General features: G+C 41.3%; 2 protein-coding genes across 2 annotated transcripts in view; one reads left to right on the plus strand and one right to left on the minus strand.

Annotated features, from left to right (window-relative positions):
• Nucleotides 1-15538, plus strand: part of MCPH1 (microcephalin 1) — a 108462-nt gene that overhangs the window by 34686 nt on the left and 58238 nt on the right. The window lies entirely within an intron of this gene.
• ANGPT2 (angiopoietin 2) overlaps nt 1-15538 on the minus strand; it is a 46231-nt gene that overhangs the window by 6318 nt on the left and 24375 nt on the right. The window contains exons 3-7 of the mRNA XM_083431695.1: nt 12396-12517; nt 9213-9445; nt 7169-7299; nt 2512-2613; nt 1703-1869 (exon numbers count right to left, since the gene is read on the minus strand). Coding sequence (XP_083287821.1) covers nt 1703-1869; nt 2512-2613; nt 7169-7299; nt 9213-9445; nt 12396-12517 — 755 coding nt within the window. The remainder of the gene's footprint in view (nt 1-1702; nt 1870-2511; nt 2614-7168; nt 7300-9212; nt 9446-12395; nt 12518-15538) is intronic.

A 15538-nucleotide genomic window follows, 5' to 3' on the forward strand; every position in this document is an offset into this window, starting at 1 on the left:
AAAACTAATGTCCTTGCTAGTAAATCTTTCTTTGTACTTCGTTTTTTAATATAAGCAGAGCCCTGCAGACTCTAGTCTGTCCAGCCCAGCACCCTGTTCTCAGTGTGCCCAGTCAAATGCCCATGGGAAGCCTACATGCAAAGACATGAGCACAATGGCACTCTTCACAATTCTGCTGCCCAGCAACTGGCATTCAGAGGACATAGACATCATATCTAGTAGCCACTCATAGTCTTACACGACAAATTTGTTGCTGAAACAGCTCTTGGGTTGGGGCAACTGGATAATATGTTTTAAACGGTTCTAATTTTGCTTCCTCTGTTTTGTTTTTGTTGGGTTGGTGTTGGTTAAATGTTTAGTTGGGGTTGGCAGTGACTTTAATTTGGGCATAACTGTAAACTGTTTATTGTTATTGTTATTTTTAGTTTCTTTTGATTTATTGGTTTGTTTGTTGCTCATGTAGGATATTTTGTTTTTTCATGTTTTATGTTTTGTTGTGTTTTTATATGTGTTGTAAGCCGCCCAGAGTGGCTGGGGAAACCCAGTCAGATGGGAGGGATATAAATTAAATTATTATTATTATTATTATTATTATTATTATTCATTTTTAAAGCCGTCCATGTTGGTGGCCGTCACTACATATGATGAATGCAAACTCCATCATTTAATTATACTTTCTTTTGTCTGTCCTGGCTCTTCCACTATTCAGCTCCATTGGATGACCTCAGGTTCTAGTTTTATATGAGGGCAAACCTCTTGCTTTCCCATTTCTCCACACTTAATAATCTATCGTGTCCCCTTTTACTTTTTTTCTTAAAAAGGCCCAAATGTTGTAACCTTTCCTCATAGAGGAGTCTCCCTGGCACCTTGATCATGTTGGTTGCCCTTTCCTGATCCTTTTCCAACTCTAAAACATCCCTTTTGAGGTGCAGTGAATATTATACAATGGTACATTTGTACAATAAATTACAGTACCATGAACTTCTTCATTGACTGTCAGAGCTAGTAAGGCAGTGGGAAAGATCCTATGGTGATCTGTACTCAGTGACTGAAGCTCAAACAAGGTGTATCTTTTTCCCAAACTGGGAAGGCTTTGAGTTTAAGTAGAGGAATGGAGAATTGCTTGACGCTTCCTTCTGCCCATTTCTCCACTCAAAATGGAGGTGATTTTCCACCCACAGGGGAAAAGGCATGCTTCTATCTTCAAAACAATAAAAAGGAGCTTAGGGTTGCAATCCTATACATGCATACTGGGGAGTAATTTCTGTTGAACTCAACAGGGCTTACATCGGAAAAGCCATGTGTAGAGGATTCTGCTGCATATTGCATTTAACCATTTCCCATTATCTTTCAAGTCAATACAGTGGTACCTCAGGTTACATACGCTCCAGGTTACATATGCTTCAGGTTACAGACTCCGCTAACCCAGAAATAGTGCTTCTGGTTAAGAACTTTGCTTCAGGATGAGAACAGAAATCGTGCTCTGGCGGCGCAGCAGCAGCAGGAGGCCCCATTAGCTAAAGTGGTGCTTCAGGTTAAGAACAGTTTCAGGTTAAGTGCAGACCTCCGGAACGAATTAAGTACTTAACCCGAGGTACCACTGTATATTGGTTCCTTGTCAAATGGTTATAACATTTTTTTTAAAAGTAGCAATTAAGTTTATAGACGAGCAATGGTCTAGCTCTTTTCAGCGTTGACTTACCTGTATTTTAGTTCTTCGTTTGCAAGATAGAAATGTTCATATAAGGAATATGCCTCATTTGCTTCCCAGTCCTTCAACTGTATTCTAAGAACATACTGCTTCTGATTGGTTAGTTGGGAAACTAACTCATTGCCCAGCCAGTACTCCCCAGAAGGATTCCCAAATCCCTGTAATCCAAATTGGACATTTTAACTGTATTAGTTTTGTTTGACTCTGAAGTCAGCAGGTCACGCCATCCCGAAAAATAAAATGTTACGGTTGTCAATCTGTCATCACATAAAACACTTCGCAATGCCAAAATTTCTGGGTCTTTCTATTTTTTTGAGAAGTAGATTTCAACAAACGTAAACTTAGCAGTCTGGAAACAAAATGGAACTTTGTTCTTGCTAACTGTGGGGCAAAATGCCAGTGGAAATATCTATTATTTTTTTTAAAAAAAACCACCACCATAAATTAAACATCACCGTGTTAATAGCCAATGTGTGGGCTAAAAATTTCTTTTTAAAACACAGATGCCTCTCATGCAGTAACATAAGGCAGGTAAGATTGCTCCAGTTTCACCCGAAGAAAACGCCTTATTACATAGATCTAAGCTTTATAATTCATGTTAAACATCCAGAGCTTAGCTACTGGGCCTATGGTTTGCCTGTAGAAGACCCTAGTTTCATCCTCCTGCCTTCTCTGGCTAAAAGGAACTTAGGTCCAGGGCTATGAAAGATCTTATAACCTCCAATTGTGTGGGTGACCTCAGTTATAATCAAAGCTATTCAGAAGTTAAATTGTTCAAGATTATGGCAATTCTGCCTTACCGCTTTGTACTCCGCCCACGTCCGGTCAAAGTCAACTTTGCCGTCTGAGCGTCGCTGAATAATTGTCCAACCTCCACCGCTGGTCTCCATATCACAGTATGTCTGTCAGTACATACAAACATTGAAATTACTCACATTTCATTTGATTCATTCTATCTGATAGAAATTCTGGCAAAAAAAAGCATTATTGTAAATGGGAGGAGGGAATAGGAAGACACTTACTCACTCATTTCCATAGCATTTTTGTTGTTGTATTAATAGCTTTGACTCCAACTTTTATTCCAAAGAACTCAAGGTGGTTCTTCCCCCTCATCCTTTAATCCTCACACCACCCTGTGAGGTAGGCTAGGCTGAGAGTCCCCGGTGAACTTCTATAACTACAATGAGCTGTTTGCTATGCAAATGTTGTTACCTTAATCCAGCAAGATAGATAACAAGTATGAACTCAAGGATGCTGTGGAGGGAGAAAAACTGCCCTGAGCATGCAGGGGACAAGTCCAAAGTGCTCCTGAACAAGTTGTATACAAATAAACGGTCCCTGTCGTATCAATCGTTCATTTGGAAGTTGAAGGGGAATTGTTGCTTTCTACTTGCCGCCATTAGCTGCAAGTAGAAAGCAACCAGTTGTGGTGTATGGAAGTGAGAACTGGACCATAAAGAAGGCTGATCGCCAAAGAATTGAGGAGGAGACTCTTGAGAGTCCCATGGACTGCAAGAAGATCAAACCTATCCATTCTTAAGGGAATCAGCCCTGAGTGCTCACTGGAAGGACAGATCGTGAAGCTGAGGCTCCAATACTTTGGCCACCTCATGAGAAGAGAAGACTCCCTGGAAAAGACCCTGATGTTGGGAAAGATGGAGGGCACAAGGAGAAGGGGACGACAGAGGACAAGATGGTTGGACAGTGTTCTCGAAGCTACCAGCATGAGTTTGACCAAACTGCGGGAGGCAGTGGAAGACAGAAGTGCCTGGTGTGCTCTGGTCCATGGTGTCATGAAGAGTCGGACACGACTAAATGACTAAACAACAACAACTTGCCGCCATTATTTTCCTTATTGGTCTCCATTATTGCCCTTAAAACTGCCTATGCTAACCATCTAGTCCAGGCCTAGGCAAACTCAGCCCTCCAGATGTTTTGAGACTACAATTCCCATCATCCCTGACCGCTGGCCCTGTTAGCTAGGGATGATGGGAGTTGCAGTCCCAAAACATCTGGAGGGCCGAGTTTGCCTATGCCTGATCTAGTCTGATGCGGAGGTTTCATGAAACTTAGAGATTCATGAATTCACAGAGGCCTCTCCAACAGATAGGAAAAGGAAACTTGTTGCTGCACTACAATTCCTATCCTACCTGTCCATTAGCTTTGTTGGCTGAGGCTGATGGGAGTTGGTATCTGTAGGGCTGCAGATTGTGTTGCAATGAAACCATATTCCTGAAATGGTTAAAATGTTAGCTAAAGTCTCCTTCCATCAGATCCTGTATCTTGCTGCCAATTTTGGTTTCCAAAACACTTCTGTTTTCGTTTTGTTTTTGAAGGCCTTTCTTTGTTGCTCTGGGGGAGACCTACATAAAGCTGAAAACTAAGGAGCATTATTAATGGACAGAAGCCCATATAATTAAGGATTGGATTAGGTAGATCGTGGTAGATGGAATGCATCTCCTTCAAAAAATGCATGACTAATTCTAGTTCAGGAGGTTATTTACTATGGCCCTTCAGTTTCCTCAACAGAATTGGTTTAAACGTTTCGGCTACTAAAAGGCGTAATTTAGTATTTAAAAGGGCAAGGGTTTTCCAAATGGGTGTTGCACTGAAAGAGTAAACAACCATAGGATTCACAAAATCATTGAAGTGCACAGAGAACATTTTGGCAACAGAATGTATAGAATTTCTATGAAACGGGAGGCCAAAGTTAGACTCTAAACAACCACGTGCTCAATGAGATTTTGGCTATGTGCTTTTCAAACAGCAGCCCTCCCTGGCACCAAGCAAAGAGTTTTTGAAACTTCTGCTGTTTGTGGTGTGGCATGATGGTGTGATATTTCTTTGGGGTCCCGCTAACCTGCCTCAAGCTATTTTTCAGTTGCATGTAGTAGGTAAATATAATATGGCCCTCTTAAATGATTATTGTTTCTTAAGACAGGGGAGAAATGAGATCACTTCTAACAACAGTACAGTGGTTTTTTGCCTTGTCAGTTTTTAGCATGTCAGTTTTACACTGTGCTTTCCAATGAAAGCTTGCAGGGGGGGAAACAAGCCCAGTAAAATACATTGTGCAGCAGTGTTTATAAGTCTCTTGGGAATTTAGAGTCAGCATCGAGAGGAAAAAGATCAAAACAGAGTAAACGCCGAGAGGAAAAAGATCAAAACACAAACAGCCAGAGTCTAACAAATGAAAGGCAATTCTGTGTCACCGCTCACAAAGTAAGTAAAATAACATCAATAACCTCTGGAATAAATGGCAGTTTGAGATAATAATTTGGACATCTATCCCAGCCTACAAAAATGTCACCCATATTTTCTCTATTGATGTAATGGTAGCAATTCTGCAGCTTCCATATGCAGTGATACCCACCAGGACTGCTTCTGCAAAACTTCAATTTCCAAGGGGTGCTATAGGTGGCTCCATGTAAACTGCACTGAAATGAATGAAGGCAGTGCAATAATAGTGTTTGATGGATTGCACTCCTAAGGCTGTGATAATCCATTAAACTTCTTCTGCAAATAAGAGTCAGTATGATGAAGTCTAAACACTATAATCATTGTATTCTATGTAGCAGGTCTGGGAATAAAAATAGCATCATCAATCATACTGCCTAATTACTGGCCTAACAATGACCCTGATTTTGGGTGGGTGTTTTGTTTTGCTTTTTTTAAAAAAGAGCTCTTTACAGAAACATAGTAAAACAGTGGTATGCAGAAACCTGACGATTACTTGAAATATGTAGAGCTGACATGTTCCACCACAAGCCTGTTGACTGACGTGTAAGATACTGAGAAGGCTATTGAAGTCACTTACAAAACCGAGCAGATATCCAAGTGCAGAATATTGAAACTACAGTGCTAAAAGTGGTTTATGTTTGATGCAGTGAGAGCCAATGTGGACCACATGTTTCTAGTGTACTGTCCACCCAACTGCTCTACAATCTCCCTGACCAAGCTGGCAGAGGTAGGTTCAGCGTTGGGGTTGGAGAACCCTTTCACAGTGTTGTTGAGGGTGGGGGGAGGCATCTATATCCATGCCAAAACTGCTTCAGATGGGTCATATCAGGACTTCATGGCCTCCACGATAGCTATGCGGCTTTTTCAATACATCAGTGGTGCAATACATGTAACTGGTCATACCCTCAACCTGGTCTTTGCCACAGAGCAGAATGGAAATACTCTGTTGATTGTGTGTGTGTTCACTATGAATCCATTGTCACCATCATCATTTTATTATTTGTACGCTGACCATCTGACTAGTTGCCCCAGCCACGCTAAGCAGCTTCCAACAGATATATATATAAATAAAACAAAACATCAAACGTTATGTTTGATGCCTTTGAATGTCTTCTAAAAGTTGTATAGTTATCTCCTTGAAATATGATGGGAAGGTGTTCCACAGGGTGGGCGCCACTACCGAGAAGGCCCTCTGCCTGGTTCCCTGTGACTTCACTTCTCGCAGTGAGGGTACTGCCAGAAGTCCCTCAGACAGACCACTCTCTGGTGAGGTTTGGGCTAAATCTTCAAGTATGTGGGACCCAGTGAGTTAGTCTGCTTTTGAAGACTGCTGGTATCTGACAGATTCCTGAATGCTCTGGGGGATTCTCTGGCTGACATGTCTGGCACTCCTGTCGAGACTCTTGTTTCACTATGAAATGGTGAGCTGCATAAAGCTATTGAGGGAGTATTTCCCCTTCCCATGTTTTCTTAATTTGTTTGTTCCTCAGCTTCTTGGCCTCCTTCAGTGTATGAATGTGGTTGTGTTGTGAATTTGCAGAAGGGGTGGGGCCATCAATCTAGCTAAAGGTACCCCTGCCCGTACGGGCCAGTCTTGACAGACTCTAGGGTTTTGCGCCCATCTCACTCAAAGAGGCCAAGGGCCGGCGCTGTCCGAAGACACTTCCGGGTCACGTGGCCAGCGTGACATCGCTGCTCTGGCGAGCCAGAGCCGCACACGGAAACGCCGTTTACCTTCCCGCTAGTAAGCGGTCCCTATTTATCTACTTGCACCCAGGGGTGCTTTCGAACTGCTAGGTTGGCAGGCGCTGGGACCGAACAGCGGGAGCGCACCCCGCCGCGGGGATTCGAACCGCCGACCTTTCGATCGGCAAGCCCTAGGCGCTGAGGCTTTAACCCACAGCACCACCCGCGTCCCATCAATCTAGCTACTGAAGAACAATTAGATGGGGACAACTATACATCATAGTGGTCAACAAAGTTTGCAACTGGACAGTCTCCAAACTGTTGATCTACATAAGGATGGACACGGAAAGCATTCTTAGCACTCTTTTATAAGACTGTACTGCTGTTGTTGCATTTTCCTTTTCTAAATTGGAAAGCGGAGTTTCATGGTGAGTTTCAAAGTACTTAAAACTGACACAATGATATTGGGGGGGGGGGGAATATTGAAGGAGGATCTGGTCCTGCCTAAATTTAATCAAGAGAATGTTTTACCTTTTTCGCATCTCCTGTGTTTGGCACTGTTAATGTGTAGACACCACTGGTTGTCAGTCCTGCTTTGAATGCTTCAGCACAGTCCTTGAAACTGATGTGTTCTCCTCCAGTTTCCAGAGCATTATTGGATGCTGAAAAACAAGTACACATATTAAGCATATAATATAAATGCATTCAAATGGCCATTGTATTTGAAAAACCTCTAAGAAAACTTCTACAGAGCTGACTTTAGCTATGTACTATTCTCTCCTCTGCCTCATTTGTTCGAAGCCTTTCAGATTGTTTACCTTTTAGATCTGCTTCATAAATTTGGTTTCCTTAAAGTACAAGGTTGCTTCCAGCTTTTAAATTGTTTTTCCACACTCCTCTGATAGTTGACACTTTTAGAAGCGCCCCCCCCCCCCCGACACTGGCAAGTGTTCAGGATTTTATTTTTTTCCCACATCGGTGCTGAGGCTAACACAGCTTGTTTACTTGTTTGTGCACTAACTTAGGAGATAACATCAGCAGAAACACGCAGAGTTTTGGAAATAGGCTTAACAGGCTATCTTTAGGCCTTTGAGGACTGTATTGTCCTGTATAGAGCATGGTGGTTTTGCTTAAAGAAGAAGAAGAAAACATTCTGAATTGGTTCTGTGTTTATTATGTTCGCGTAACTATATTTATAATTACCGTATTTTTCGCTCTATAAGATGCACCAGACCACAAGACGCACCTAGTTTTTGGAGGAGGAAAACAAGAAAAAAAATATTCTGAATCTCAGAAGCCAGAACAGCAAGAGGGATCGCTGCGCAGTGAAAGCAGCAATCCCTCTTGCTGTTCTGGCTTCTGGAATAGCTGCACAGCCTGCATTCGCTCCATAAGACGCACACACATTTCCCCTTACTTTTTAGGCGGAAAAGGTGTGTCTTATAGAGCAAAAAATACGGTATTTGTAAATAGAAATGGACCTGCAATAAAATATGTGCAGTGAAGAATGCAGAAGTTCAGCTAGCCATGCCTTATTTCAGTCATCGTCCCCCACCCCAGTTTTCTTCCTTCTTCCAACAACCAGTCAGTATGCTCAGTCCCCATTGGGCCGCTGTGATTCCATTTTTCTTCTTCTTCTTTTTTGTGCTTCTGCAAAATATGCAGTTCATCAAGCATGCCAATACTGTCTTCATGTGTGTGGATGGTACTGTTTTGCCTACATTAAATAAACTCCACACTTGGGGAATGAGTTTGCTTGCAGCTTTTTCCAGCTGGAACTCAATTCTGGCACCTCTCAGGTGGGAACCATTGCCATTCTAAGAGAAGAAGAATGAGTTCTGGCACCTCTTTTTCTAGAAAAATAGCACTGAATATATAGAATCATGGTAATTAATGATGGAGTAAAAGTTTGTTCATATCTTCTCAAGTTCTGAGGCTGTTAACAATTAACAGCAAGTAGCATCCCTGTCACATTTTAAACGTGCTACTTTCAATTCTGTGCATACGGCTTGGGAGATTTTGTGTAAAGCGTGGGAGCTAAACCTAATCAACCTCAGAGAAACCCCCTAGAATCACAAAACGGGGACTGTGAAGGGCTTTAGTTGGCGTTAGCTGGGTCCTCCTCATTGCTGGTGTCACACAAGCTGGAAAAGACAGCCTCTGGCGCCTCAAAGGGTTAATTTAATTCAGATACTAGAGAGCAACCAGAATTGTCTTTGGCAGAAGTTAGTCCTCTGTGGTCACACTGTCATGGTGCCAGAGGCTTTGGCCTTGTGGGTGACCCGCAGGCTTGTCATTCTCAGAATTACTATGGTATGAGGTTTGACACACACACAGGGAAGTGGGCTAACCAGATCTCAGGCTGGTGCCAGGCTCAGAGTATCTTTGGCCATCATCATTCCTTTCTTTCTTACCCACATGGATAGGCAACAAACTGGCGTAAGCCTACGCATACCTGTTATAATTATACTTTGCACTTGGAAATAATCTGAGGGTCATTGCAGAGGTGGGGGAAGGCTCACCAAAAAGGAAATTGTTTCTCACTGCAGAAATTAGCGTCTTCTACTCCACTTACGGTTTGGTGTAGAAATCATAGAGAACAGGCTCTGCACAGTCTCCCTCAGATCGTGTTGCTGTTTTTGCAGGAACGAGTTGTTGGCTGTGGCCGTGGCCAGCTGTTTTTCTAGTTCTTCTATTGTGGAGTTCTGTCTGGACACGAGTGACTGGAGCTTATCTTTCTCATCTCTAATCGACTGTAACTGGGACGTATGCTTGTCTTCTATATCAATAACTTTTTTTTCCAGAAAGCTAAAAAAAATAAGAGGGGGGAGAAAACACTGTTATTGGTTTAGCACTTTTACGTGGCTAAAGTGAAGGGGGGGGCGGGGACAAAACTGAGCCAGCTAAAGAACCACAAGTTTCCACTGTAGGTTCTGGTCAGAAGTTACTTGCCATATGAAGTCTGGTGAGACACCCGAGTGCCTCTCCTGTTCCCCAGCTCCTAATGGTGAACAAAAAGTAAAGTCTTTTGCAAGCTTATACCATGGTTATTTGAACGTAGTATCTAATTCCCTGATCTGTTCCTTACAAATAGTACAGTGGTACCTCAGGTTAAGTACTTAATTCGTTCCAGAGGTCCCTCCTTAACCTGAAACTGTTCTTAACCTGAAGCACCACTTTAGCTAATGGGGCCTCCTGCTGCCGCCGTGCCACTGAAGCATGATTTCTGTTCTCATCCTGAAGCAAAGTTCTTAACCTGAAGCACTATTTCTGGGTTAGCGGAGTCTGTAACCTGAAGCATATGTAACCTGAAGCGTATGTAACCCGAGGTACCACTGTAGTGGGTTTTGCGGTGGGAGGAGACCCACAGTGCCATGTTTCAGAACAGGGTTTCCCAAACTTGGATATCCAGCTGGTTTTGGACTACAACTCCCTTCATCCCTAGCTAGTAGGATCAATGGCTGGGGATGATGGGAATTGTGGTGCACAAACAGCTGGAAACCTAAGTTTGGGCAACCCTGTGTTAGAAGAAACACATATTCCTTTGCTCTGATGATCTAAATTCTACAACATGAATGCATGATGTGAATTCAGTACAATAGACACAATAGCCTTTTATTTGGGTCAACTCTGCAGCTTTTAATTTTGCTTAATTCTGCAACTTTCACTCTTTCGCATTATTTACTCCGATTCTGACAGCATACTGTAAAAGAGAATCGGGATCTGTGCAGGCCAATGCCTAGCAAATCTGATTCAACTGCCCCTCTGGCAGCTGAGATTCCAGCAGCCGTTGCAAACTTGCTTTCAAATGCATCTTCAGAACGTTGACGCTACACGGTTTTAGAACTGGGCAGGGGGAATGAAATTTGAGATTCTCACGATGCTGAATTCCGCAATCAATGCCATGTTTGGTTTTGCTGTATATGCATAAATCAAGCAGTCCTTCTGTATATGACCTGCCCTGAAGACACCATATTCAAATAACTGCTGTTCAGCATCGATCGCGTACATTAGAAGCTGTGTTGGATCAGCAGACCAGATTTCATTTTACACTTCTCCTATGTATGCTGAGAAAATCTTTCACAACTCAGGTCCCATAGCATACTTGTTCTAGCAATATTTGCTGCTTTTTCTGCATGTAGCGAAGGGCAAGTGTGTTCAAGTGCTATCCCTGCACTTGCCGCAATAAATCACATTGTAATAGTGAACCCATGTTTTCTTTGCTCCCCTTGAGTAAAGTATCTTGTTTGCATAAAACAAACCTTGCAGGAGCATGCACAAATATAGCAAGGGAGTGAAGACAAATATGAAAACATGCCCATTCCCTTCAGCACTCATGTTTACCAGAAATGAAAAGTCCTTTCAGCATAGGACTTCAGCTGAATCATACAGCTTGGCTCATTTTACATTCAACCCCACATTGTACTGTTAGAAGCACAGGATGGCAACCCTATGATTCGAAACATATTTCATCTTCATTTCAGAAAACAATTCCCCTTTCTCTGTAATATAGCTGTTGACACATCAGCTTCTCCCTGTGAGGACTGTTAAGCCGAACAGATGGGCTGATTATGCATTTACCATTGAAAAATTGTGTCGGTAGCAGATGACAATCCAGTTTGGAGAACAGTAAGGTTGATTTCTCTTCCATGTGAGACTAGCCAACTGCAGATCACGCATGAGGCTTATGCAGTAAGCAAAGTTCACAGTTCCCCCTCTTTTCTCCAGCTAGCCTAATGTGATCCCAGCTCAGCAAGAAATGTTAACAGTTCTGTTGGCCAGCTGTCATTCAAAATGTTCTGGGTAAACAAAAAGAGCCTCCAAGTCCTTTGATGTTGTATGCTGAGAATGGATGCAAGCAGGGATCATGTCTGGCTCTCAATTAATACAAAAGGAAGCCAAGAGTGGAATCAAATACTTATCTCTTTGGTGGTTTGAAAATCACAGTAACATTTTTGCGGCATCCAGCACAGCTGGACAGCGAGATTTTGCCTGGCAGTCAAATAAGCTTTCTCATTAGGAATGAAGGGCGAGTTTCCCCCCTTTTGGTGGGGTAAATGGTAAATAAAGGATATTTCAAATCCACCATCTTGTCACACCAGGTAGGTTTAGAATATGGCTCTAGCGAAAGACACACAGACAAGAGATGGATTGTTTTGTCATCTGATAGGCAGGAACTCATTCTCATTATATTCCTTGGTATGATCAAGTGGGTGAGACACAACTTGGCACCTTTTGCTAAATAAATAAATAAATAAATAATGCTGCCTTCTGAGTGGGAAATAATAATGATGATGATGATGATGATAATGATGATGATAATAATAATAATAATAATAATAATAATAATAATAATAATAATAATTTATACCCCGCCCTCCCCAGCCAAGGCCAGGGCGATTTTAAATGATGGTTATTTTGCAAGCAGGAGAGAACTTAGATTTTAAATGATGGTTATTTTCATTTCTTCAACAGGACCTATCTGCATGTCAGTTGAATTCTATATATTGCACACATGGTCTTGGGACTGAAGAATGTGGCCCCATAACTTCTGGCACATTTCAAATTCCATGCATACAAATAATATTTCCTGGTGTTAAAAAAGTCATCTCCATTTCTGTTCATTGTTACAAAAGACTTGATGCTCATTTGAAATATCCTGAGGTCATTTCAATTCGTCATCTCATTATAGATTTCCCGCTGGGAATAAAGCACATTTGAGAACAATAATACATTACCAGATAGGAAGAGTTATTACCTGTTTTTTTCTTGCAGTTTTCCTATCTCGCTGGTCTGATCTGAAATCTGCCTTTCTAGTTTGATAGTTGAAATGGAATGCGCCTGAAGCTGAAGCTCAAGCCTTGTTGTCTGATTCAGTACCTACATTTTGAGAAATGCAATTTTGGATCATATTTGAGATAATTCAGAATAATTTTCAAATTAATCCCGTCCTAAAATACCTAGACTATCATCACTATTTACCTGAATGAAAGGAAAGCTAAAACCTCTTGAAGGTTTGATAAAATGTAAGTGACATTTACTTATGTCTATGTTTGCAGAAGACAAGTTGCAATATATGTGGGCCGTATCAGTCTTGTGTGTCGTTACCTGAGCTGTTCCCAGTTTCATGAATGACCAAAGGCATCCACAGTTGTAGCCTCCTGGATGTGACAGCCATTTTGTGGATGTGGTGGTGATTTTCTAAGTTGCCACACTGACTGGAGTCACTTCTGTGTCACTGTGGGTGTACCTGCAGATAGGGTTTGTTTTTCTTTTTTTATTAATCCTTCCATGGTTCCAGGTCAGTATGATATCCGCTGCTTATTCTTGAAGTCTCAAGAACAACATCTGTTTTTAAGAATGAGGCAGCAAAATTGTCACATGGACTGTTGCTTAGCATTCCATTCTGCTGCATGCTCCTCATTGTGTTTTAAAATAACTCTTTTAATTCATCAGAATTTGGCTTCAGTTGGCAGGAGGAATTTATTACTCACATCCTTCATGTTGAATGGTCATTGAGGACATGTTTTCACACTTAAGGGTATTTCCAAAATGTTGCAGAGGAATTCATTCATTAATTAGAAGATATTACACACACACACACACACACACACACACACATACACACACAATGCCCTTTATCATATCAAGTTCTGAGGTAACAGACAACACACAATATTAAGAAAAGAGAAGATGAAACTTCAAAATGTACCAAAACTTGCACAATTAATTCACTAAAGTCTATTAAAATGTCTCAGAAAATCAAAATGGTTTTGCCTGGTACCTAAATTAAAGCCATGTTGGTGCCAGTGATCTTCTTGCAAGGACATTCCATCACTGAGGATACACTGCCAAGAAACCCTCTTCCTTAGTAATAATATTTGTCCCTCTGGTGAAAGAGGAACATAGGAAGGGCTTCTGTAGACTATCTTAAAGAGCAGCAACAGGTTGAAATGAAACACACACAGACGCTCCTGAAATTTGGGCCCCATACCATTTTGAATTTTAAAGTAGGAACCCACTCCTTCAGTTGGGCCCCGAAATAAACTGACAGCCAGTTCTGTTAAAACTGCTGTGATATGGGTAAATTAGGCCGCACTGGTCAATATTCCGGCAGTCTATGCTAACTGAGGCTCCTGAAGCTTCTGAGAACTGTCTTCAAGAGCAGCTCCACAAATAACACATTGTAGTAACCCATTTGGGAGATAACCAGAGCGTGGATCACTGTGGCCAGAACTAGCATCTTTGAAAGAGTAGTTCTTTATTTAATCCCCTTACATTGTTAATTAAACCCAGTACAAACCCAGTCACCAGCACAAATATTCAGCTTCTAAGCTAATGCTGACTATAAAAGCATTCTTCAGACATATACGTTTGCAGTAGTATGACATTACACATGGTTTGAAACTGATTCACATGACTTTTCGGAAGCAATCAAACAAATGTTTCATTGACTCTGCTACTCACACTTTTGACCTTGGACCACTTTGGACATGAAAAATGGAATAAAGCGGGGATTTAGTATTGTTCTGAAGTAGAGATTTAAGTGTTTCTGTCTTTATAGGAAGCAACATTACAGTGCAAATATGGTAGTGATCTGAGAGACATCGTGTAGTAGAACCCTTTCCCTGGTGTACTTAGTTTACCACATATGGTGAACTACTACGTTGGAAGAGCTTTTGAAAATATAACCCCACGCCGTCAATATGAAATGGTGCATTCCAGAATTTTGTCACCTTGTTTTCGGTCCTGTATAGAATGCTTTTGGTTTTTATACTAACCAATCGCTATGTGCTAACACTAGGTTTTCCTCCCCAACCACCCTTCACTTTAGTTTAAAAGTCTGGAAAATAACTGTAACTATACACAAGCTCCACTCGAAAAGCTTACTTAGCTTATTCTAAGAATGTAAGGAGTTCTGAAATGAATTTATTATTTCAAAACATCTATATTGTTTTTTCTGTGAATATAATAGTTTGCGGTTACTCCATAATAACCATATTTTTGGATGAGATCTGACTTGAAATCTAAAATGAAGAGCAATTTTTGTTGTTGTTCCAATCTGAGTATGGGAATGTCTCTGTTCCCCACAATTGATTTGGGACTTGAACAACAACTTGAAAAAAATGTGACAATTTATTTTTCTTTGTAGCTTCCTGTTACTCCCTAACCTTTCTCCCACTCAGTTCAATCTTTTGATTTATCCTGCAACTAAATTATAACCATTGAAATGCTCAGGCTTATCCAAGTTCCATTGCAGACTATGCCTTGCATAAGGGGTGCATAACTTAGGTCACTCCAAGTTTTTGCAACCTGAGTGCTGCAAATTGGACTCAGCTCTGAATTTTGATGCTAGTTCGGATCAGAACTTCTCAGTTTCAAACATTAGTTTGACCACTGTGCTGGTGAATAGGAATAACAGTAACCTTCTTGAAACACTTTGCAAATTAGAGTGCTATGTAAACAGCAAGCCTCCATCTGCAGTATACTTTTAAAGCAGTATCATACCATGTTAAACAGTCATAGCTTTCCTCAAAGAATTCTAGGTGCTGGGAGCTGCAAGGAGACCAGTTTCCCCTCACAGAACCATAGATCCTTATGGATCCTCATAATTTATATAAGAGATCCCCTCAACAATTCGTAGGTCTCCCCTGTGTCCTGAAATGTGTTCTATGATTGGTTGGTTGTTTTGTTATTATGTGAAAAACACAAAGATCCACAAAGATTTGTGACTAAGATCAGGTTTTTTGTGGTGCTGTCAAGCGTTGGAGCTATGATTTATACTGTGCAGTCTACTAGTGTAAGTTTTAATTGACTGATTAGTAGGGCTGGGCGATAATATCGTTTGAAATCCATATCGTGATATCGGTTTCATAATTTTTGACCTGGCAATATATCGTG

This window comes from Podarcis tiliguerta (genome assembly GCF_965153285.1).
Source record: "Podarcis tiliguerta genome assembly, chromosome: 3".
Lineage (NCBI taxonomy): Eukaryota > Metazoa > Chordata > Lepidosauria > Squamata > Lacertidae > Podarcis > Podarcis tiliguerta.